A 26,261-nucleotide genomic window follows, 5' to 3' on the forward strand; every position below is an offset into this window, starting at 1 on the left:
CCTCCACGGGATCGTACAGCTAGGCCCAAGGGTAACAAAGAATTCTTCCCCAGATCTGAAGAGAAGGCTAAAGCCTTCCCCTTCCCTGAATATTTTGAGTGCCAATTAAAGGCGGAGTGGGCCATGCCAGCTGCATGCAAACACTTTCCCAATGTTGTTAAGAAATTGTATTCTCTTCCTAACTTTACTGAGTTATTGCAGGTGCCAGCCATCGATGCTCCAGTAGCAGCTCTTCAGTCCCAAGGCCTCCTCTCCGAGGATGGTCAAGGCACCATAAAGGACAGCGTGGATAAGAAGGGAGATGCAGCTCTGAAGAGAGCACACGAGGCACTGTCCATGTCGATTGAATCATCCACTATAGCATCCATAGTGGCGAGAGCTTCAGTGGTATGAATCAGGAGAATGATCCAACTTCTACCGGAGAACAACAGACGCCTCTTTGAAGGAGCCAATAGGATCCTGAAAGCCAGCGCATTCATGGTGGACACCACTCTCGACGCCATGTCCTTTGCTTCCAGAGCAATGTTGTCATCAGCAGTTTCGAGATGTCTCCTCTGGTTGAGGGCCTGGCCTGCAGACATACAATCCAAGGTCATCCTGATGTCCTGCCCCTATCAAGGGGGAAAACTATTTGGGGACCAACTCGAAAAGATTTTGGTAGAGACGAAGGACAAAAATAAGGCCCTTCCACGTTCACTGAGGAAGGGCGAGAGGCACACGTTCCAGTTTCACTCCTTCAGAATGAACCACACACTTCCCAGGGTTCTGCAAGACACGAAAAGATCCTGGAACTTCCCAAGGTCACAATCCCACAGGTGAAACTTTCCAAACAGACCACACAGAAAAGCCAGCGGTCGTGGCTACAGACAGGATCCAGAGGACAAGGGACAGAAGCCCTGACTCTGGGGAGACTCCGGTGGGAGGGAGACTACTTCTTTTCCGACAAGCCTGGTTGGACTCCCAGGCAGACGCCTGGGCCCTAGAAGTAGTATCTTCAGGATACTTGATAGAATTTACCTCTCTACCACCGGAAAGATTAATCATCTCTCCGCTCAAGAAGAACCCAGTCAGACACGCAATCACTCTCAAGGCCATTCATCACCTGATGGACAACAGGGCCGTGGAACCTGTTCCGTTACATGAGAGACAATGAGGCGTGTACTCCATCTTTTTCACCGTCCCCAAGAGAAACGGGGATTGGAGATCCGTCCTAGACTTAAAATACGTGAACCAGTTCATCAAACTGCGGCATTTCAGGATGGAGACACTCCGCTCCATCGCAGAAGCGCTACACCAAGAGGAATTTCTGACATCCATAGATCTGACGGAGGCGTACCTCCATGTCCCTATTGCTCCATCTCATCGTCAGTTCCTCAGATTCGGTGTAGACAACGTGCATTTTCAATTCAGGGCGATGCCCTTCGGTCTGGCAACAGCCCCGAGTGTCTTCACAAAGCTCCTCATCATACCAGTTGTCAAACTACAGGAGAAAGGACTACACCTTCACCCTTACCTGGACGATATTCTAATCCAGTCGAGCTCGAGGGACTCGTCCATCAGAGACATGCAACTGGCAATTCAGTTCCTAGAGAGGCACGGGCTCCTGATAAACCGATCCAAATGTTCCCTAAGTCCATCTCAGAGGCTGGAACATCTAGGACTACTGATAAACACCCAGACGGGTACCTTTTACCTACCCACAGAGAAGGTCAGAAAGACCAAACAATGGGCTGCAGCCATCATCGGCCAACCTCAGTGCCTCCCCATGGAACTCACCAAGCTCATGGGCCTTCTCATTTTGAACTCAGAAGCTATATACTGGGGTCGCCTGCATACCAGACCACTGCAAGAGCTACTGAGGCCCTACCAATTTCAGATAGCGCAAAAGAAAACCCTCAAACTACAAGTACCCTGGTTAGTCAAAACCAGTCTCCGTTGGTGGACTCAAGAGGTGAACCTCCGGCAAGGCAAGAGTTTCCTCACACTGCACTACAATCAGATGTTCACAGACACCAGTTTAACAGGCTGGGGAGCTACACTGGACGGCATCCCATTGCAGGGTCACTGGTCTCAGAAGGAAAAGTCTCTATTCATCAATGTGCTGGAAATGAGAGTGATATATCTGGCATTACTTCATTTCAGCCACCGTCTAACATCCACTCATGTACTCATCTGTACGGACAATGTAGCAGCAAAGACTTATATAAACAGGCAGGGGGGCTCCAAGTCCTCCCGCCTTCAGAAAGAAGCACACAGAATCCTAAGCTGGGTGGAAAGCAACCTACTGTCCCTTCGAACGGAACATATCAAGGGAGTCCACAATGTTCAAGCGGATTGGCTGAGTCAAGAGGTACTACAACTGGGAGAATGGTCTCTCAACAGGGAGACATTCAAGATCATAACAGCCCGCTTCGGCAGCCCAATAGTGGACCTATTTGCATTGCATCTAAACCATCAGATTCCGAGATATTTCACCAGGTACTTCCACCCGAAGGTTGAGGGCACAGACACCCTGATGTCACTGTGGCCCAGGGGACTACTCTACGCCTTCCCCCCTCTCCCGGTGCTTCCAAAGCTCCTAAGAAAGATCATGGAGCAAAGGGCAGAGATCATCGTGATAGCGCCTTACTGGCCGCGGAGACCCCGGTTCTCAACTCTTCTCCTTCTGTCGAACCGTCCTCCTCTCAGGCTCCCAATCCGTCTGGACCTCCTACAACAAGGTCCGATTTGGCATCAATGTCCAGAGTGGTGGTCGTTGACCGGCTGGAGATTGAATGGAGATATCTCCTACAGGAAGGCTACCAGTCACAGGTAGTAGACACCATCCTGGTGTCCAGGAAAAGGTCTAGAAACAGAATATACAACTCAACCTGGAAAGGCTTCGTGCGCTGGTGCAGACGCAAGAAAAGAGAGCCAATGAAACCCTCCACGAGCGACATATTGTGGTTCCTACAGGAGGGACTGGACAAGGGCCTGAAACCAGCTACCCTAAAGAAACGAATAGCTGCAATTGGATCAATTGTACCTAGGTTAGGGAAATCACCCATAGTGGGCCACCCACACATTCGCCAGTTTCTTCGAGGAGCAACGTTGCTGTACCCACCAATGATACACAGATTTCCCACATGGCGCCTGCACGTGGTCTTATCAGCCCTCACCAAGGCCCCATTTGAGTCGATACGGGAAGTTTCCTTGAGATGGCTAAGACTAAAGACCATCTTCCTGGTGGCTATTACGTCAGCTCGACGAATCTCAGAGCTCAGTGTCCTTTCCATTAGGCCGGACTTGTGTATATTCCATAAAGATAAAGTGGTGCTGAGGATGGACCCGACCTTCCTGCCTAAGGCATACTCGAGGTTCCATTGAGCACAAGAAATTAATCTTCCGTCGTTCTGTCCGGACCCTAAACACGCAAGAGAGCGGAAGTGGCACAATTTGGATGTGCGACGGACTCTTAAGACGAAGAGAGTCAGGACGCAATTCTGAGTCACTCCTTATCAACATCTCTTATCTAGGACTGCGGATGTCTTCTACAGCTATTGCCTATACTGTCAAGTCCTGTATAAGAGAAGCATACAAGGCTCTCAAGACGGAAATTCTGACTGGAATTACAGCATACTCTGCAAGAAGTGCGGCAACCAATGCCGCCTTGCGGAGGAATGCGTCCACTGTGGAGATCTGCAAAGCGGCCGTTTGGACATCCATCTCCATGTTCGTCAGGCACTACCAATTACGTACGTATCCATCGGCAGACGCAGCGTTTGGCAGACAAGTGCTGCAGCATGTAATAGAGGACAAAGACCTTATCCCACCCAGTGTTTAGAGAACTGCTTTGGGAGCACCCAGGATGTCCTCCGCCTCAGAGGGAGAACAGACCTTTGGACACTTACCGTGAAGGGTCCTTCTCCTCTGAGGTCAGGAGGACATCCTGCCCTCCCAAGATCTTCGTCTCCATTCTACTGTTCATGCTAATGTTCATTCTATCTCTATCACTTACTTACTGCTTCTTCCATAGACTGTTAGCTCTTTATTAGCTCCAGTTTTTTCCCTATGCTTTAACAGTTGGCTGTTTGACAGTTTGTCTCGTTGAGTTTTTTGGAACAGGGACAGTTTTAGAAATGTTACTGCTGTTGGGAACTACCCAAACTGAGAGCAGAGGGGGTGTTTCCACACCAAAGGAAGAGGAAGAAAGATCAGCTTCCTGCCTCCCTGATTGGATGGATGTCCTCCTGACCTCAGAGGAGAAGAACCCTTCACGGTAAGTGTCCAAAGGTCTGTTCTTCATACAGGCTTCTCTTTTATGCCTAAGGTGACCCTATATTCCATACATTTCAAGAGACCTTTCTGTCCCAAATCTTCATACTTCAGGGAGAAGAAGGAGATGAAGCAAGGAAGAAGGCCTAAACAAGGAAGCTAGCAGGGAGGGGAGAAGGTTGGAACTGTCACATTGCTTCCAATTCCCAATCTGTTCTGATTGTCAAATTCCATAAACGTTAAACGGGTTAGAAAACAAATGCTGGTTATTGACAACAGTAATAGATTCATAGATTTGTATAGTTCAGAGGTGCATACTCTTTGGCTCACAGAGAGACACATCCACCATTACCTTCTGCCCAAAGAGCCACATCTATTTTTACCCTGGTTTGAGGTGTGCACCTCATGGAGGCTGGCATTTTACCCATTTCTCCACTGGCAGCTGTTTCAAGGTGGGAACCAATTACCAACCATTGGGCAAGGGCCTGGCCCACTGTCTGGAAACATGGGACAAATAAAGGGGGGTGATGGGACTCACATTGTGCATTGGTGCAACATTAGTGAGCCTTCCCCCTCTCTGTTTTTTCCTGGTGGATGCCACATTGAGGAATGGTTGCTCAGAAGAGCCACAGGTGTAATGTTGAAGAGCCACTGAGTATCACTGGTACAGTAATTCCTTTATTCATTAGCATCACTGTAGATTTTAGCATCTATGAATATCTTTAGAAGTTATTGTACTGCATTTCTTTTTGGGAAATATTACTTGTTTATAGTTTAAGAGAGAAAGTGTAAAGCTGGAAGTCTGACTTCTGTTGCTTCAGTCATCTAACAGTATTACTAATTTGATGTGCTTAAAAATTGGAAATCTGGACACAAAATAATTTGAGAATGGATGGATGCAGTTGGATGTGCACATCTCTCTGGCCAAGAGCCTGCTGGTGGATTTGCATTGTGACCTGTCATTTTAGAAAGAGATGAAATGGCCACATACAGTAAAGGACTGTAATTTGGCACAATCTGTTTAATGCTTTGATATTCTGAGACTAGATAAAGCCATAATCCATTGAAACCCAGTAGACTCTGAAATTTTTCTAGGATCCTACAACTTGGGTTGAGAACTCACTCAGCTAAAACATACTTGTATACTAACAGCATATCAGAACTGTGCTATAACATTTCCAGAAGTTATAAGGAGCAAATTATGCAAATACGGGTACTTTTCATTGGTTACTTGCATGTTCTGGTTTGATAGTGTGAATTATAGAATATGTGGGGGAGAGAGGATCTCATGCAGTCTTGGAAAGGCACCGCTAAATAATGGAGCGTTATAGAGAAAAGTCATTTAGGTACATGGCAATAGGAGGCAATGGAATTGGATGTAAAGTTTTTAACCGGGAACATTAAAGTTTGATTAGTTTTTTTTAACATTAGCCCTGCTGCTACCCAATTTTTCCTTTGGACTCACTTTTTTTAACTTGATAAAACTGCACCTCATTTGTGGAAAATATATAAGCTGTTCAGTTGTTGGAATTGTGATTTCTAAATATGTCACTCCAGTTGATACGTTATAAAGAGTTAAGTTCCACTTTATGCACATTTGTGCTATTTAGACATTATGTCACTTTTTAATGTGCTGTTGTGAAAATTACAGTTACAGTTAATATTAATAGTGAATCTTATGTTTTGCTAACCTTTGGCCAGTTTGGTTTTTTTATTCTGTTTTCTGCTGCCTTATTACTATTATAGTGCTCTCACAACCCTGCCTTAGTGTTCCTCTCTCTGCCTGAAGTATAGATTGTATGCTTCCTCTTCTAGATGAACAACAGCTTTTTTTTTTTTGGTATAACAGTGATTATGATATTTATCTTTAGGATCTAGTACTTGAAGAATTTCATCTAAAGATGCCATCCAATTATATATCAGTGGCCAAGCTGGGAAATCTACCTAGTAAGAAATCCCTGCCAACAGTGTAATGAGGTAAAGAGATTCTACCATAGTAAGCTCAGGTAACCACTCTCCCTCCCTCATATAGACATATCTGTATAGAATTTGTTGCGCTTCTTCCTTTGGCCTAAAAACCCTGAATCTGTAAAAGGATTAAGAAACAGTTAATTAAAAAGACTGAATTACTTTCCCCCAAGATCCAGATGTGGATCCAGTAGCACCTTGGAGACCCAACTAGATTTCCAAGGTATGAGCTTTCAAGAGTCAAAGCTCCCTTCATCAGATTTCTGAAAAGTTCATATCCTGGAAATCTAGTTGGTCTTTACGGTGCTAGTGGACCTGAATTTTGTTTTTGTATCACATACCAATGCAGCTACCCACTTGAAACTATTTTCCACAAAATGGATCTGAAAACTTGTAGCCTTCTAGATACATCTTGTTTTTTCTGTGGCTGTGGAAAGAGATGGGAGATGGGAGACAAACACCTGAGATTGTCCCTGGTGCCTAGCAATTTAATGGTGGTTCTTAAGAATTTAAAATAGTTATTTTGGCCAGTAAAAAAAGTGGATATAAATCCAAATCTTAGCTTGGTCTGCATTCAGCATGCCTTTTGTCTCTTCCATTTTTCTCATTCTACTATAAATAGCTTTTGCTGCCTTTTTACAGTTAGATGATTCTGTAAATATAAGGGTTTAATAAGGAGCCTAACTCAGTATCATGGCACTGAGGATAACAAGGTGAGTATTCAGTTTGCAAGTCTGTATGATGGTAATATTACATAACAAATCCTATCATGTGACAAATTTTTATTTATTTAAAATATTTTTATGCCACCTTTCCACAGTGATAAGATCCCAAGGTGGCAAATATGAAAAAATTTGAACACAAAGTGTGTGTGTGTGTGTGTGTGTGTCTGTCTGTCTGTCACATTCCAGTAAATGATGAAATATATATTGATGAAATATATATATTGAAATATATATTTATAGTGCATTCTAGTAAAAAAACTCATGCTATTAATTGCTTCTTCTGAAAGTTCCTTGAAGTGATATACAACATAGCATAAACATTAACAAATCTAACTATCAACAAATCCAATGAAGCGTAAAACAATTGTTTCATTCTAGTAATCGAGCCTCAAGCAGCTCTTTGAGGACGGGTGAATGTATTTGCTATTTCAGAATTCTGATATAACACCATGATAATGGTTTGACCAAACAGTACCCTTCACAGTGATTAGCCTCCCACTGTTTATATGTTTTTGCTTTATGTATATTACTGAAGGATTTTAACATGTTCAGTTTCATGATGTTATGCCAACGCTTTGTTAGTGGATTGCACACAAATCTCATTGTTTAGTTAGCATTTTTGTATACTCTAGAATACAAGGTGTAGACTACTTGATTTCTTTTCTTGATTCAGATATTCATCTTCTTTCTCCTTTCTTAAACAATACGCCAAATCATTGTAATATCAGTAACCTGAAACAGAACATTTAGGAATATTCAGGAGTATCCGAGGCTCATGGTTTAAGGCTCCAAACTTTTTTTTCTCCTTTGCAGTTTTCCTGGGTAGGGGGAACTCTGCCTGATCATGCTGATTTTCTCATAGGATAGCTTTGTTTCAGGTTCTTTCTGACTGTGAGCAAAGAGGATAAAAACCGGCCTGGGCTGCAGCTTGATTTCTTGGAGTGTGCCTCTGGCTTCTCTGCTGTGTCTGTCTCAAATGATTCTGGAATCATTTAAAATATTTTTTAAATTATTATTTCAAGTGTTCCTGATTTTTGCTTTGTTGGCCTGCTGGGGTACAGGGGAAGGGGGAACTAGTCTTTGTTTTCTTTCTGGTTCCTTTTTAAACCTTCTTTTCTTTATTCTTGGAACTTAGCATGTGGGCTAGTGGTGTTTAGAGTTTAGGCCCTGGGTTCTACTTCACTTCTGTGGTTTGACATGAGTTCTGTTGACTGGAAATAATGCCCTAGCTTTATTTGGTTCAGTTGGGGATACTCTGGTTTGACACTGGTTCTTTTTGGCTTGTTGGTTCTGTGCATTGGGAGGTTTTTGGCTAGTGATTGCTTTGCTTGCCCTTGTGTGTTTGGCTGTTCTTTGCCCTGGAGAAAACATGGAGGGTTTTCCCCCCGCATAGGAAACAGTAGAGGATGGTTGGGGCACCTTGTTGAGGGGCCAAGAATTATCTGCTTGAAACTTGGGGGAGGGGTTCTTTAGTGGACAGGCAGCATCAGTTCTGCAATGTTGATTTTGTTTGATTGAAAACCAGCCACTCCAGCCTCCTGGAAAGATTCCACAGAGGGAATAATGTATCCAAATAGTTTTGCAATTCTGAGAAAAACGCTGAATCTGAATACCAAACCAGAATTTGGAATTGAATAATTCAGAATACTTGATAATTATGCCTCCTCAAAATCTGTATCTGAAAAATACAGTTTTTTCCCCTGCTGCGTAACCCTAGGTGCAAAAACCAGTGAGCTAACAGTCGCTTGCAAGCTGCTGTAAGATCCCCTGCTCTAATGTGCAAGTGCCAGTTACACCCAGTTTACTTTTATTGTCTGAGAATATGTAAAGTTTGTTTGTTTCCTGTTCAAAAGTTATGAGTCAATCCATGTTTGCTTTTCATCTTTGTTAATGTTTAGTTTCATGGACAGCTCTATGTTAACAATGATAGTAGTTCTAGTGCAGACTTTGATAAACTTGCTTTTGCACTAGGTGTCCGACTAAAAATTTAGACACCAGACTCAGTTTTCAATCTTTAGGGTTTTGTATTTTAATAACCATATTTTCCAGTTATTGCTACCACAAAACCAACCACTAAACACTTTGTGGATTCTCTTAATTTTATTCAAACTATATATAAAAGTTTTAAGGTATATAGGTAAATACCGGGGTAATCTTGGTTGTTAGTGTAATAAATCATTGCTGAAAATACTAGGCACTGCAATAAAATTTCTAGGCGCCAATCCCTGTTCTAGTGTTCCAGAAAAAGAAAATTATAATAACACTTCTTTTTCAAGATTTTTGACATTAGCATCCTCAATTTTTCCATTGAGCTTTTTTGTGGTTATTGTAGCATGATGCATGCTAATATGCCTTTGTCTGTACTAGTAGTAGTTAAAATACTTGTAATTGCTGAGAAGTCATTTGAGAAACTATTAATCAACTTTTGCAATGCTGAGTAGAACAGTACTATTCCATACTAGTAACAATAGGACTAGTAACATATTTATTTACTTCATTTTTACTACTTTTCTAATGGGTACACAATGTATCTTACATCATTCTCCTCCCCTCCATTTACAGCTTATTCCTAAGCCCCGAGTCAGTGCCTCCATTCGTGCGTCAATGTAAATGCAGCGATGCTCCGCCACTCTTTATGGACTTTTGCAGTAGAGTCCTGCCAGTGCCCAAGTGCAGCAAAATGAGATGTGGCCGCCTCCAGGAGCACTCGCCTGCCGTTCCCCTGACAACCCTGCTCACACCAGCCAATGGCCACACCGCTCCCCTGACAGTCAGGCGAGGGGGAAGCAGCAGCACAGTCAATGGGAATGCCATGATCCCCACAGCCCCCCAACAGGAAGCAGGCATCCCTGCTGGGGAGGCGGGCAGAGGTGACAGTGAAGGTCCAGATTGAACACCCACCCTCTCGCCCTTCCAGCTGCCATTTCCGATGAGGGCCAGGGCCGTGGCTGCAGCTTGGTGAGCCTACAAATCCCCCCCACCGCCATCATGAGAAACAGGTTCCCCCTCCCTGAAAAGTGAAACCAGAAAGCCTGCAGCATTTGGGAGCAGCCCCTAGGATCCAGAGAGGCAGGTGGAGGGGCGGGTTCTTCAATGAGTGACAGGAATGCCCATAGGAAACCATGCAAGAGGCTAGAAGGGAATACAAAGCGCCCACAGACTTGCGGTGATGCCATTTGAACACATCACTGCACCACAATGATGCGAGAACGTGGGTTGGACCTTGAGAACCATGCTCTTGTCCAGTGGTGATCCCCCCCCCAGTGGACTGACAGCCCACAGGAGCAGAGAAACTGCTCCGGGGGCTGCCATTCACTCCCTCCCCCTGCCAGATTTCCCAAGTCCATCCCTACTTCCACAAACAGCAAAATGGAGGGTGATCTATCCTCTCAGAGGAGGAGCCCTGGAGATCCCAAGATGTCGCTCCACATCCCCCCACCTCCTGGCAGTAACTTCTGCCTTCCCCTCTGCCTGGTTTATCAGATGCCAGCAGCTCAGTCTGTCAGAGAATAAACATCCCCAGTGGAACCTCTACCCCACCCTGCTAGACATTCATGGGCCACGCTTCAATTCCCACCCCACTGCCTGAAGTTACATTGAGGGGAGGGAAGGAGGCAGGGAAGCTGGTCAGGGTGCCAATTAACACCTGCTCCTCCTGGCAACAGCGCATCCACCGCAGCCCTGAGCCAGGAAAAATTTGTGGGGATATGTAAGATGATGTCCTGACAGGGAGTTGGAGGCAGCAGCAGCTACTGTCAATGTCAGGGGAATGAGCGAACAGACAGCAGTTTCTTGTTTTTCAATAGATATTTTATTAAACTGGAAAAGGTGCAGAGGTTCTCCCTCTGAGGCGGAGGACATCTTGGGTTGTTTCCTTTTGCCCAATCAGGGAGGCAGGAAGTCAAAAAAATAGCTCTTCCTCTTCCTCTTGGAGCCTAGGAACGCCCCCTTGTTCCAGTTCTTTCCTGCCTCCAGGGAGAGCAGTTGTGGCTACAGTTTTCTCTGTCAGCCCACAGTCCTGTCTTTTTTGTCTTCTTTGTTCTAGCTCTAGTTTTTTCCTTCCCTCTTCCTCTCTTATTCTTCTCTACTCTACCTTTCTTATCTCTACTCCCCCCCCCCTCCTCAACTCTTTTTTTCTCTGGGCCCAAGTCTATCAAGACGATGGAGTCCAGGGACTCCGAAGATAGCTTTATGGAGGGTGAGGAGGGAAGCTCACCAACGGCCGCATCGGCGGCAGAATCGGCTGCTGTACCCGGTACCGTCTTGCCGCCCAGGCTTGAACGGCATCCCGGCACCTTTCCGGCTGCAAAGCCGCGTACTTCTTCAAAAAAATCGCGACGCAAGAAGAAGGACTCCCAGGCATCAGGGCCAGTCGAGCAGGCCACCAGCAGCCCGTTAGATGCAGCCGCGGTTTTGGCGGGAAACCAAGATGGCGCCCGCGCCGATTCCCGCGCGGCTCCCAGTGCCGCGGTCGCCAACCTCCAGCCGGGAGAGTGCCCTGCAGGCCCTTCTACAGTGACGTGGCCTCTGCAGTCGATCGGCACCGGAGCCCATGGGACGGGTAATGTACAGGGCGACCTCGGTTCCCTCCTGAGAGGCGAGTTCATGTACTTTCTACAGACCATGCGGGAAGAGATTTTTCATTGGTGCCAACCCCCTCCCGAGGCAACAAGCCAGTCTTCCTCCCTGCCTCCTTCCCCCCCCAGTAAAGTGCGGCGTACATCCTGCCAGTGGCCTACCAAGGCAGCCCAAAAAGCACACCCAATCCCGGCCAGAGATGGGGATATTGTTGTAGGGGGGGGGAGCCTACTCTGATAGCGAGGAGGGTGAAGAAAGGGAGTTCCTTTCAGAAGAAGAGGAGGAGGAAGAAGTCATTATGCCTGACCAGTCAAACAGGCTGTTTAAATCAGAGGACTATCCATACCTTCTGAGTAAGGCTCTGGCTGCCCTAGATCTTCAGGAGAAACGAGGAGGGGAAGAGACATCTAGTGGTACCAGTAGGGATTCTTCAAGACCCAGAGGGTGTAAAGAATTTTTCCCAAGGGGTGACACCCAGGAGAAGGTCTTCCCTTTTCCGGAATATTTTGAAAGACAATTAAAAGCAGAATGGGTCTCCCCTGCCTCTAGCAAACAATGCTCAAGCGCCCTTAAAAAACTGTATGCATTACCTTCTTATGCATCTGAGCTTTTACAGGTTCCTCGAATTGATGCCCCGGTGGCGGCGCTTCAGTCACCTGGGCTGTTGTCGGAAGATGGCCAAGGCTCAGTCAGAGACAATCTGGATAGGAAGGCGGAAGCGGCACTCAAGAGAGCGCATGAAGCAGCAGCCATGGCGATTAGAGCATCTTCCACCGCGTCCATCGTGTCCCGGGCGGCAGTAGTCTGGCTGCGCAAGTTAATCCAGCTGCTACCTGAAAATCAAAAGCGTCTGTTAGAAGGGGCTAGTAGAGTCTTAAAAGCAACCACCTTCACGGCAGATGCTACTCTGGATGCTCTCACCTTCTCGTCCAGAGCCATTGCCTCTGCGGCAGTGGCTAGAAGGCTTCTCTGGTTGCGCGCATGGCCAGCTGACATCAGATCCAAATTTATCCTGATGGCGTACCCCTTCCAGGGGGATAAACTGTTTGGAGATGCCCTGGAAAAGGTTCTCATCGAGACCAAAGACAAGAAAAAAGCCTTACCCAAGTCGGTGAGACGGTATGACAAACGACCCTTCAATAACCAGTCCTTTCGTACACACCATTCCTTGGCGAGACCACGTCCAGATTCCAAACGGTCCTCCTGGAGTGCCAACAAACAATCGTTCAAGAGAGCTAACTTCGGTTTCAGGTCTAACAGACAACACCAACAACGAGGGGAAAGGCAGGACTTCGACTCCAAAACTCAGAAGTCCTGACTCACGGCCGCTTCCGGTGGGGGGAAGACTACAGTTCTTTCTCCAATCCTGGGTGGACTCCAAGGCGGATGCCTGGACACTGGAAGTAATCTCAAAGGGTTACTCCATAGAGTTCAAGTCGCACCCACCGGATCGCTTTCTGTCATCCCCCCTACGCCGAAACCCTCAAAGGAGATCCATCACCTTAAACGCGGTACAACATCTCCTGAACATCCAAGCAGTCGAACCTGTACCTCGTCAAGAGCAAGGCTCCGGTGTTTACTCCCTATTCTTCACCGTGCCAAAAAGAAACGGAGACTGGAGGCCCATTTTGGACTTAAAGTTCGTAAACCGTTTCATAAAGCTGAGGCACTTCCGCATGGAGACTCTAAGATCTATCGCGGAGTCACTACGACCCAAAGAATTCCTCACCTCCATAGACCTCACAGAGGCATACTTACACATTCCGGTTCATCAGGCCCATCGCAGATTCCTGAGGTTTCATGTGAATGGTCTCCACCTTCAGTTCAAAGCCCTCCCATTCGGACTTGCCACAGCTCCCAGGTTGTTCTCCAAGATCCTGATCAACCCCATCGTTCGACTGCGGGAGAGGGGGATTCATATACATCCCTACTTAGACGACCTGCTACTCAGAGCAAGCTCCAGGGAAAAGGTGGCGGCCAACACACAGACCACGGTTCTCTACCTGCAAGCGCACGGTTTCTTGATCAACTTATCAAAATGTTCTCTTCAGCCTTCTCAAAGACTGCTTCATCTAGGAATGTTGGTCGACACCAGGAAGGGTCGTTTTTACCTACCACCGGAGAAGATCCAGAAAACCAAGGAGATGACCGCTCTGGTGCTGAGCCGCAGCTCCGTTTCTCTGATGTCGCTCTCCAAGTTGATGGGAACCCTCGTAGCGAACTGCGAGGCCCTGGACTGGGGCCATCTGCACACACGGGAACTCGTGTCCTTCCTCAGACCGTTCCAATCTCTTATTGCACTAAGATGCGATCGACAACTCACAGTGCCCTTGAAGGTCAAGTCCAGCCTCAGATGGTGGACCTCAGCACCCAACCTGCGGCGGGGGAAGTCGTTCCTCAATCCTCCCAGGCTGCAACTATTCACCGATGCCAGTCTCACCGGCTGGGGGGCAGTTCTGAAAAACCGACCTGCTCAGGGTACGTGGTCTCCGGAAGAGACTGTCCTGCCAATCAATCTCCTGGAAGTCAGAGCCATTCGCCTTGCTCTCGCTTTCTTCAGCCAAGACCTCGTCGGCAAGGATGTTCTGGTACGAACCGACAACGTCTCAGCCAAGGCATATATCAACCATCAGGGGGGCACTCGGTCCCCCATGCTGCACAGAGAGGCCATGAAGATCTTACACTGGGCGGAAGCCAATCTCCTCTCTCTGCAAGCCGAACACATCAGGGGCGTGACCAACATTCAAGCGGACTGGCTCAGCAGGCAGTCCATCCACCCAGGGGAGTGGACACTCAAGAAGGAGGTTTTCCATATGATTGTGGAACGTTTCGGGACACCGATCATGGACCTGTTTGCCACTCCTGCGAACTGTCAAGTTCCGAGGTTTCTCTCCAGGTTCCTGTACCCCCAGGCAGAAGGGATAGACGCTCTCTCTACTCGGTGGCCCAAGGGGCTACTGTACGCCTTTCCACCGATCCCGGTTCTTCCCAAACTTCTACGGCGGATAGCGGAACGTCAAGCGGAGGTAATCCTAGTGGCTCCATGGTGGCCTCGGAGACCCTGGTTCTCCACGATACAGGCACTGACGATTTCCCCTCCGATGCAGCTACCAACGGTACCAGATCTTCTGCATCAGGGCCCGGTGTGGCATCCCCATCCAGAATGGATGTGTCTGACCGCGTGGAGATTGAGAGGCAGTACCTTACCAGATTGAGGTACCCTCCGCAGGTGATCCTTACCCTCCTGGCGTCTAGGAAGAAATCAACTATTAGGCTATATAACACCACCTGGAAGGCCTTCGCTCGCTGGGCTAGGAGGAAGAAGGTTAATCCTCTGCGCCCATCCATCGTTATGATCCTGGACTTTCTCCAGCAGGGCCTGGAAGCTGGACTCAAGCCGGCCACTCTCCGCAAGCAGGTAGCGGCTCTGTCTTCGGTCTTTCCTGTCCTGGAAGGTTGTCGACTCTCCCGGCATCCTCACATCCAACGCTTCCTCAGGGGTGCGACCTTGCTAAGCCCCCCAGTTGTTCATCGTTTCCCTACTTGGAGGCTTCACGTTGTCTTATCGGCCTTAACCAGGCCCCCGTTTGAACCTCTCCATTCAATTTCCTTGAGATGGCTAACCATCAAGACTATTTTCCTGGTAGCTGTCACGTCAGCGAGGCGGATCTCGGAACTGGGGGCTCTGTCAATCAAGCCCAACCTGTGCATTTTTCACCGGGATAAAGTGGTTCTCAGGACTGACCCCACCTTTGTTCCCAAATCCTGTTCCAGATTCCATAGGGCTCAGGAGATCAATCTGCCATCTTTCTGCCCTAACCCTTCTCATCCTAAGGAAAGGGACTGGCATACCCTCGACGTTCGTAGAGTCCTCAAGTCGTACCTATCTAGGACTGAATCTATCAGGTGTTCCGACTCGCTCTTCATCAATATTTCTCCTCCCAACCAAGGGAAAAAGATGTCCTCGGCAGCCATTGGGAGGAACATTCGGTCCTGCATCACGGAAGCGTACAAGGCGTGCAACAGAGAAGTGCCTCAGGGAATTACTGCTCATTCGGCAAGAAGCGCGGCAACTAACGCAGCATTCCTCAAGGACGCCTCCGTGGAAGAGGTTTGCAAGGCAGCCACCTGGTCATCAATTTCCACATTTGTCAGACACTACAAAATGAACATTTTCAATTCAGCGGACGCTGCCTTCGGAAGGAGAGTTCTCCAGCACGTGATGTTCGACGGGGAGCCTCTCCCACCCGGAGAAGACTAACTGCTTTGGGAGTACCCAAGATGTCCTCCGCCTCAGAGGGAGAACGGACCTTTGGACACTTACCGTGAAGGGTCCTTCTCCTCTGAGTGCAGGAGGACATCTTGCCCCTCCCAGGCTCCCCCGTCTCCTGTTACTCCTCTCTGATACTTCCTTATAAACGACACCTTTCCGGCTGGAATTTTCTGTCTCTCCTTCCACTCTCAACATGCCGCAGTCGTTTTTTCTCACTGTTTTTTACTTAACATAGTTCTGCACACCGACTAAGTTTTTTCCTTTTTCGGGTCGGGTGCAAGTTTTTTCTTCTTGAAAGTTCTAGTATTTGATAGTTTTTTCTTCTACTGCTTTGTGGAGTCACCAGAACTGGAACAAGGGGGCGTTCCTAGGCTCCAAGAGGAAGAGGAAGAGCTATTTTTTTGACTTCCTGCCTCCCTGATTGGGCAAAAGGAAACAACCCAAGATGTCCTCCTGCACTCAGAGGAGAAGGACCCTTCACGGTAAGTGTCCAAAGGTCCGTTCTCTGGATGTATTTCGGGCCAATATGGCTGAGCCGTGGGCTGTCTTGGTGAACTGCTCCCTGGGCAGGACCTGAATGGCACTCGCTGAGACTTACAAGGGGTTCAGACAGCCATGCTCCTTGGTCTCCCGGACAAGTGGTGATCTGCCTGCAAGGGAAACAGGCATATGTATTGCAAGTGACCCAGGCTGGTGCACAGCCGAGGCCAAGCCTAATCTGCAACATTTGCGAAGGTGTCCATTGGTTGAGAGCTGTGGCTGCAGCTCGCCAAATGATCTTATCATGTGAGGGAGAAAGCCAAGTGGCTGAGCACCCTCTAGCAATAGGGTGTTACGAGCACCCAGTCAACCTGGCCACAGTTCCTCCTCTGCTGGGAAGGGCCCCAGCTGAGGGAGTCTGAACAGAGCACCCACATGGGTAGCTGCCCTCCCAAGTGGCTGTGTCATGAGTAGTTTTCTGGGCAAGTGCCTCTGTGGCAGGCAGGGGCTGCCTCCACCACTCCCTCCCCCACCGAGCCTCACCTGAAGAGGCTGGCGGTCAGGCGAGTTCAGGTGAGGGGGATAGCTGGCACAAATTAGTGAGCCGGGTTAGCTGCTGCCGCAGCTCCTTCTTACCTGTCAGTGCTCCCTCACTCCTTACCGAGCTGGAACTCTAGAGTCAGATAACTTGCAAGGGGACTTGGGTTGTTATTGTTAGTTAGATATTCTGGACTTTGCCCTTCTTCCCTTGAGCGAGTGCAAAGTTCTTCCAGTTTTCCCGCTATGTCATCCTAGTGCATTCATGGCCTACATCCATGAGTACCCACTCTCCCGCCTCGTGCACAAAGTCCCTGTGGAAGGAGGCTGTTGGGCAGAGCCTCCAGCTGCTGCCCACTTACCTGAATTTGTGAGTGGCGCAGCCAAAGGTTTGTTTTTTTTTTAAATCAATTTTTATTGGATGGGTTAACATACACTTCCATAATACATAATACAACTACATTACCCTTTAAATTGATATATATGCCCCCTCCCCTCCCCCTCCCCCCTTTTCCCTTTTGACTCCCAACAGCAATATAACCCCTTTATTTCTTATCATTATCTCAATTCATATACTTGTCCCTATTATTAAAGGTAAAGTTCATACTCATTCTCTATATATCTTAATAATTGTCTAGAGACCACAATTGTCCTTTCACATCCCACTTATTTTCAAGGTATTCCCTAAATTTCCCCCAGTCATTTAAAAATTCCCTTGGATTTTGTTCTTTCAATTTTCTTGTCATTTTGTCCATCTCTGCCATGTACAACAGTTTTTGAATCCAATCTTCAACTTCTGGTATCTCTTCTTGCTTCCAATACTGTGCATACAATAATCTTGCTGCCACCGTCATGTAAAATAACAATGTCCTGTCCTTCACATTGACTTTTTGCATATTCAATCCTAGCAACAGCAGTTCAGGGCTCTTCAACAAATTACATTTCATAATTATTAACATTTCTGCATAAATCTTAGACCAAAAAAGCTTGGCCTTATCACACGTCCACCACATATGATAAAAAGAACCTTCATATTTTTTACATTTCCAGCATTTGTTTGACATGGCACTGTTTACATTTGCTAACTTTTTCGGTGTTAAGTACCACCTATACATCATCTTTTATCCATTCTCTTTCAAATTATTACATGTAGATACCTTAAGTGTGTTCTTCCCTAGAAATTCCCATGTCTCCATTGTGATTTCTTATTAAAATTTATTGCCCACTGCGCAGCCAAAGGTTTTGTAGGGTGCATGGGCAGGTGATTGGGCATGGGGAGTGGGGCTCGCCTGGGCACAGGGAGAGGGGTCCGAGTTTTCCTGTTCAATGGGCGCCTATGGGCTATGCCTGCTTTTTTTATGGCGTAATTTTCTGCCACTGCAGGGGGTGTTTCTGGGCCTGGAGAAGCTTAGGAAGCCGACTAACTTGCAGCCCGCTCCCTGCCCCACCCCCTCCAGCACTAGAACAGGGACTTGCGCCTCACTTGCATGTGCGTACGGCTGCCCAGCTTGGCTACGGGCGGTGGTCCGCCCATGGTAGCGCACCTCCCTACCCAATAGCGGAAGGGGGGGGTTACGCCTGTGTAAGTGCAAGTTACACCCATGTAAGCCTTAATCCTCTTCTTATGCACTTCCCACCCACCGCTCACTTAGGATTGCACTGTTAGATATGTAGTTAAAGTTCATAAATTGATAACACAGAATTCTTCAGTTGTGCATTTTTATACAAATTATAACATACTGATTATAAATAAAACAAGTCACATGTAGACAACAAGCATATACTTCACCTGTACCCTGCATTTCTCCAATAGGCTTTACATCATTCTACTCTTTTCCACTTTATCCTCACAACAGCCCTGTGAGATAGGTTAGGCCGAGCATGTGTAACTGGCCCAAAGTCACCCAGCAGGCTTACATAGTAGAACTGGGATTTCAACCTGTCTCCCAAATCCCATTCCCTAGCTTAACCCATAAAGACAAGAGCTCGTTACCGAGACTCCTTCAGCACAATCATAGAGGTCTAGCAAATTCAGAGAGAGTGTTGAAAATACACTGATAACTTTAAAAAGCACTCTATCCACGTATTCCCCAATTCCTAGCCAAGAATTACAATAAGCTATTATAGCAGGTGAGAACAATTGCTTGGATTTGAGGATTAGATTCATGGATTACTTGGACTAGGTATTGAACTAATTCTTGTGGTGTTCGTTTCTGATAGCAGGTCCACCCCTCCCATTTTGTTGCTTGTCTTTTGTTTTAATTTGTTGGCTGAAATAAAGAGTGAACATTGAATAGTGGTCTGTTAATGTGCCTTGTATTTCAGGAGGCTTAGTTGTTGATCAAGGAGAAAGAGGAGAGCACTGTGGATTTTTTTGGTGGGGTATCTGATGAGTTTCAGTAACTTTGTTTGAACTAAATATAGCAAAAGATTATGGATTCTACGGTTTGGGATCTCTTAAGAAAAATAATAGGGTAAAGAGGCATCCCTAGATCCTTCTGTGAAAGGCTCTAGCTTTTAACTTCTTCTGTATAAATTTCATATTAGTTGAATCTGCATAGAGATAAAGTTGTTAAAATTGGGATAGTTACGAGAAACATTTTAAATGCTTTGTTTCTGGTAATTAAAATGCTTTCTTTCTGGTATATACAACTAAAGTGCTTGTTTTTATGCTTATGTCTTCTACCTGTTAATAGTACTATCAAGCCTAGGGTAGGTGGATTCAGTTGAATTTTATTGATTACTATTTATATTATTTATAAGTCCACCATTGTCACTGAAACTCAAGGTAGATTACGCACTGTAAATTAAGAAATTAAAAAATTCATGTTGACTTCTTATTGAATGATTAAGAATATTAAATTTCTTTTATTTAAATCTTAAGAACTTGTATACTTAATATACTAAGAAAAGCGTTATGACAATTATTTTTTGAAAATTGGCATCAAGTTCTTATTGGGAAAGACAGACCTTTCAGTGTTTGTGTGTGACTTTAAATTATGGTTTAAATACTTTATCTTTACTGAAATACATTCAGTACAAGAGTGCTTTCTTAGCCATAAATTCTGTCTTCTCTTACAGATATTTAATTAGTCAAGGAGCACATGTAGGAGCAGTAAATAGTGAAGGAGACACTCCATTAGATATTGCTGAGGAAGAGGCAATGGAAGAATTGCTTCAAAATGAAGTGAATCGACAAGGTAACTTAATGCATTTCAGTTCATAAAAGGTAACTACCAAGCTGTGTTTTTAAAGTTAGATGGTGTTGCATGACAATATTTTGCCAGTGAAAACGTGCTACATAAATTCCACCATTAATTCTGCATCCAAATTTAAGAAATTCTTTAAAAACAAATCAACATATTGGGAGGGAATATTTTTTTCAATAAAATATTTACATGCTATATGGGTAGTCTTTATTTTACTGTGATCATGAACACTGAGTTTACATTTTTAAAAATTCCAGCACAAGTGAAATGTGTTTACAAGTGAACATGTTTATTTGAATAATCCCTTGATTTTTTTGTACAAGTAAATATCCTGTGTTGGGGTCATAAACTAAAAGGTACTAAATTAAGGGTAATGTTTATCTTGGTAATACATTTTAACATGTAAGTGCTTGCATGGACAACAGCTACTGCCACTTAAATGCTCGCTATTTCTATTCCAGTTGAAATTCCTGGAGCATTTTGGGTGGGAAAATTCCCACGAAGACATTTTTGTTGATGTTAGCAGAATTCATTGTATTTTATTGTACTAAAACATCCATACCTTAAAAACACACTATCATGTGAATAATTTGAAACAACCAAAGCCATGTTTGTACATAAGATATTTAAAAGAACCCAGTACTTTAATGAATTTGAAAGGAAAATATCTACCATGAATAATTTCTAATTTTTTTTCATGTTAGGGTATTCTACCCTGATAACTTATCTTTCTCTGTGGTGAGGAAAATATTCTTCAGGTTATCAGGATCATCAGGTTGTCTTGAAGAACAGAATCTCTCCAGATCACTTAAAATGGTTCCCCGGATCAGTGCTTTAGTAAACACTTATAAGAAAGGGGTATTTTTTACCCTGCCACATTAAATGGGCTGCTAGTAAAAAGTACCCCAGTAGCAAAATCCATAGGGCTTGTTTTATACCCCAAGTGCTTACATAAAGCCAATTGTAAGTAGTAATTAGTTGTACTTTGGGGACATTGTTTACTACTATACAGGTGACCATGTCCTAAGAGAAACTTAACTAAAAAAAATTATACATGATTTGCTTATACCTGCCACTGCTGCATTATAGTGCTATTGCATTTAATATAGCAGTGCTTGGAAAAGAAGACTTTCTAAGGTTGATAATTAGGGGCTCTCTGTGAAAAGAATTACTTTCTCAAAGCTGTTTCATGAATTTTGCTGCCAGTGAATGCACTTAGGCATCATGATAAACTGTGGGTGGTTTAAACCACATTTCGTTGAACAAACACCAATCTGTTAGAAGTATGTAGCAAGCCAAAGTTTTTTCATTAATTGCACTTAGTTTGCTGCTTGCTTCCTTTCCTATCTCTGTTCATAATTACAGAAGGTATTCTAAGCTCCCTTGCATTAATTAACTACTGGCAAAATATACAGCTCATTAGGTTGGTAAACCACAACAAATAGGTAAGGAAATGGTACAAAAGGTTACGGCAAGACGTGCCTTCTCATGATCTGTTACGCAAATGAGGGTCTCCTTTCGTGTTTGGGGAAAATATCGTGCAAGGATAGGCAGCTGGGGGGTCGGGGGTCGGAACGAGACAGATCTTTCACCTGTGTATACAGGGATCGTTCCTCTCGAGAACTCTTTAATAAAGAAGCAGCTGTTCAACCAACAATAATTTTAAGTGGAGACAGTTGTAGGGTTGAGTGATAGTTACCAATCCAGAAGAAAAGGAGCATCAGTGAGAGAGTAGCGTCAAGTGACCAGTGCTTTGTGGCAGAAAATGAGAGGCTCAGATGGGAGTCTGAGGGTGGGTGTTGGATCTGAAGGCACACACACAGCTATGGCAGAAGGGTAGCCCGTTTATCCATTTCAGAATTCGTGTCTCCTCAGATCAAATGGAGGCATATGTCCACATTTCAATCTTTTGGGCACAGAAGATTCCTCCATTTCTGCATAGAGGGGCTCCATCTACAGTTCAGAGCACTTCCATTCAGCCTCTTCACGGCACTGAGGGTCTTCACAAAGGTCTTCATCAACCTAGTCGAAAAACTAAGGGAACAAGGTGACTTGTTAATCAAGTCAGGTTCCTAGACAAAGTCACACTAAGACACAGAAACAGCTATGTGATGTCTACAGGCTTATGCTTTCCTGATCAACTTATAGAAAAGTTCCTTTCAACCCAGAGACTAGAACATCTAGAAGTCATGTTAAACACAACGTGCAATTATGTTTTCTTAACTGAAGCAAAGGAAATGTCACAAGTAGTCAGTAAGGCCAGGTCTTCATCATTGAGGGCACTCATAAAACTAATGATTTCAAGTATTGACACCATCTACTGGAGCTGACTACACACAAGACACTTACAGCAAATGGTAAGACATTTTCAACTACAAATTATGAACAAGACAGATCTTTCCTTTGGTTCCCGTTGGCAGTAAAAACCAGCCTCGTACGGTGGACAAGAATGTGTAACTTTCTGCAAGGGAAGCAATACTGAAGTCCAGTAACGAAATAGATTTTCCTTTCTTTTCTTTCCTTTAATCTGATTAAAGCTCTTCAACTAAAAGTCTTGAGCAGTCAATACTCGTCTGTTAAGAAGCATCGTCTAGACACAACATTAAGCCAGTGAAAGAATCTTGTAACAGCAAGGATAACATTTGGAGATCTGTCAGATAAAAAGAGTAAAACTAGATTATGATCAGACAAGGATAAAAAATTATCAACATACTGCGTGAAAAACTTATTTCTATGGCTAATAAAAAGAGGAAAATACGTCTTAAAAGTACCAATTTTCCCCTGATAACAACCGCAAAGGTGGTCTGGATAAAGAATCTTTCTTAACCTTCCGTTTATAACAGATTTTCACAAATACCAGTCTTCCCGGATGAGGAGCAGTACTAGAAAGTTCACCAGAGCAGGGCTGATGATCTAACAGCAAGATGAGCCTTCTCATCAACCTACGGGAACTTTTGAAAGTTTATCTAGCCCTACTACACTTCAGGCCATGAATATTAGACAAACATGTCCTAATCCAAACAGACAAGGAGTATCCAGATCTTCAACATTATACAAGGAGGCAATCAGGATCCTAGTGTAGGCAGAGAAGAACCTGGCATCCATCAAGGCAGAAAACATCAAGGGATTGATGAATATCCAAGTGGATTGGCTCAGCAGCCAGACCATTCAAGAGGGGAAATGGTCCCTGAAGAAACATCTGTTTCAGGTAATCAGGACTCACCTAGTTCTTCCCCTGATGGATCTATTCATGTCACCAACCAACCATCAAGTGAACAGGTACTTCACCAGATATTACCACCCCAAGGCTGAAGTAACCAATGCCTTGATGTCCCAATGGCCAAGCAATCTTCTGTTCGCCTGTTCCCCATCCTGGTTCTTCCAAAATTAATCAAGAAAATCAAAGAACAGAAGACGGACATCATAGTAGTAGCACTGTATTGGCCTTAGCACCTGTGGTTTTCTGCCCTTCAGCAGCTGTCAACATGTCTACCCCTAACTCTTCTAATATCTCCAAACATGCTTCAACAAGGCCCAGTTTGATATCAACACCCGAAATGGCTATATTTAACTGCCTGGTGATTGAGTGGAACAACTTCTCACAACTAGGCTATTCCGAGGAGGTGTCTTAACACCTTACTAGCTTTTAGGAAATATTCTACTAACAGAATATTAAACACATCATGGAAGGCCTTTGTCAGGTGGAACAGAAGAAAAGATGTCGATCTCTTGAAACCTGAGATCAAATTTATTCGATCTTTTCTGCAAGATGGCCACATTAGCAGACTGTTCTACACTAAGATGACAGGTTGCAGCTCTGATGATGGTGTTTCCGCAATTCTAGGGATTGAACCTATGCAGACACCCCCACATAGGTCACTTTCTCAAGGGTTCTATTCTAAAAGATCCACCACAAACACAAATTTCCAACATGGAAATTACACACCATGCTTTCAGCCCTTACCAGAGATCCCTTCGAACATGTTAAAGAAATTCCTCTTAAGTGACTGTTTCTTATTGCAGTCACATCAGCAAGGAGGGTATCAGAACTAGGCACGCTGCAGTCACTCCTGAGTTGTGCATTTTCCATAAGGACAACGTAGTCATGAGAACAGCCCCTACGTTTAAACCAAAGGTGAATTCACCTTTCCATAGATCTCAGGAAATCAGTCTTCCATTATTTTGCCTGAATTCCACTCATCCTAAGGAAAGGTTGTGGCATACATTAGATGTAAAACACACACTAAAAACCTTTATCTGCAGAACTGAACGTATTAGGAAAATTGATTCCTTATGAGAGGAATGAGGATGTCAAAATTGGCCATCAGCAATATCCTTAAGGCTTGCATTATCAAAGCTTACAAAGTTCAAAATTAGACATACTGGTTGGGATTACCACCCATTCAGTTTGAAGCATTGCAGCCTACATAGCCTTGGACAGACACACTACAGTTGAAGAGGTTTGCAAGGTAGCCGCTGGTCAGTATCCATGTTTGTAAGGTACTACAAGATGAACATCTATGACTCAGCTGATACAACGCTTGGCAAATTAGTGTTACAACATTTTTAAAATCAGAGGACAAAGTCCCACCCAGAAAATGAAGACACTAATTTGGAGCTCTCACCAAGATGTCCTCTGCCTCAGAAGGAGAACGTACCATTGGATACTTTCTGCAAAGGGTCTTTCTTCTCTGAGGAAAGGAGGACATCTTAGCCATCCCGAAGTCATTGTCATTCTCCACTCTTGAGGACCACTTCCTATCCTAGTGTTTTGTTACTTAGATGTTACTCATTTTCTCTTGTTATGGTCTTCTAGAGTGTTGAATTTGATAGTTTATGACACTGTTAACTGCTTTCAGAGTTGCCAGAACTGAGGAGATGGGTAACTCCCACCAAGGAGACAGGAAGTGGAAAGACTTTGTTCCTGCCTCCCTAATTGGAGGGTAGGAATCACCTACCAAGATGTCCTTCTTTCCTCAGAGGAGAAGGACCCTTTGTGGTAAGTATCCAATGGTCCATTTTTCCCCTTCCACTAAGTCCGCCCACTTTGTCCCCCATGGTTTTCCTGAGGGTCCAATGACTCCAGCAATAGAAGGAGTGGGAAATTCTGTGTGGCAGGAAGAAATAGGAAAACTGCACTCTGCGAAGTTTGCGGACTACTGGATACATATCACTATTGAGAAGAAGATATGGCATTAAAGGTTGAAAATAACTTATAAGACTAAGTTTTGTGTGGACTAATTGTGCAGTATATGTGGAGTGGAGAGTGCCCTCAAGTTGTAGCTGACTTACGGTGACCCCTGGTGAGGTTTTCATGTCCAGAGACTGAGGTGGTTTGCCATTGTCTGCCTCTGAAACCCTGGTCTTCATTGGAGGTCTTGCATCCAATTACTAACCAAGGCCAACTCTACTTAGATTCTAAGATCTGATGAGATCAGTCTCACCTAAACTATCCAGGTCAGGGCACCGTATATGTAGGGGAAACTGGAAAAAAAGTGATTAAACTGAATAGACCTAGGGTTGTGCACAGGAAAAAAACCCAGTACATTCAGGTTCAGCAATAACAAACTGGAAAAAAAATCAGCATCCTCTGGATACTGAATTCATTCTTCAGTTCATTTCAGTAATACAGAACAATTTCCTATGGGAAATTCACTTTGGGGCTATCTGGTGGCCCTTGGGGGAGTGTCATTTTTTGACGAAATTTGCAGGGCACTTATTCCTAACTGTCTAACGATCCCCCAAATTTCATAAAGATTGGACCCCAGTGGGCACTTTATGCCCCCTCCAAGGGTGCCCCCAGCCACCTCTAATCTTCATTATTCCCTATGAGGAAAAATTTCTACACAAGCCTTTTAAAGAGGGGAAAACTCTCCTTGATCCCTAAAACCTACCAATTAAGTTTTTCTTTACAAGACCTACATCTAGCTTGTCTTAAAAATATTTTTTAAAAGTTTACACTTCACAACCCACTCAGGACATCCAAAAAGTACACCCATACACCACTAGGTAATTTAAGTTAACAAGCTGAACTGAGCACCCCAACAACCCCCCCCCCCAAGAACAACACCAAACCAAACAGAAAATAGAGAACCCAGCAAAAAACACCAACCAGACTTTTGTAAAGAAAAACCACCAAGGGAAAACACTCTCCCCTCCCAAAGAACAACCAGCAAAAATTTACACATCAACAAAGAAAGCACCGCAATAGGGGAAAACAGACACCACCACCCCCGC

General features: G+C 44.9%; 1 protein-coding gene across 4 annotated transcripts in view; it reads left to right on the top strand.

Annotated features, from left to right (window-relative positions):
- Window positions 1-26,261, top strand: part of PPP1R12A (protein phosphatase 1 regulatory subunit 12A) — a 226,898-nt gene that overhangs the window by 80,340 nt on the left and 120,297 nt on the right. For all 4 annotated transcript variants that reach the window (XM_054989301.1, XM_054989300.1, XM_054989302.1 and 1 more), the window contains exon 3: window positions 19,897-20,015. In XM_054989301.1, coding sequence (XP_054845276.1) covers window positions 19,897-20,015 — 119 coding nt within the window. The remainder of the gene's footprint in view (window positions 1-19,896; window positions 20,016-26,261) is intronic.

This window comes from Eublepharis macularius, chromosome 9 (genome assembly GCF_028583425.1).
Source record: "Eublepharis macularius isolate TG4126 chromosome 9, MPM_Emac_v1.0, whole genome shotgun sequence".
Lineage (NCBI taxonomy): Eukaryota > Metazoa > Chordata > Lepidosauria > Squamata > Eublepharidae > Eublepharis > Eublepharis macularius.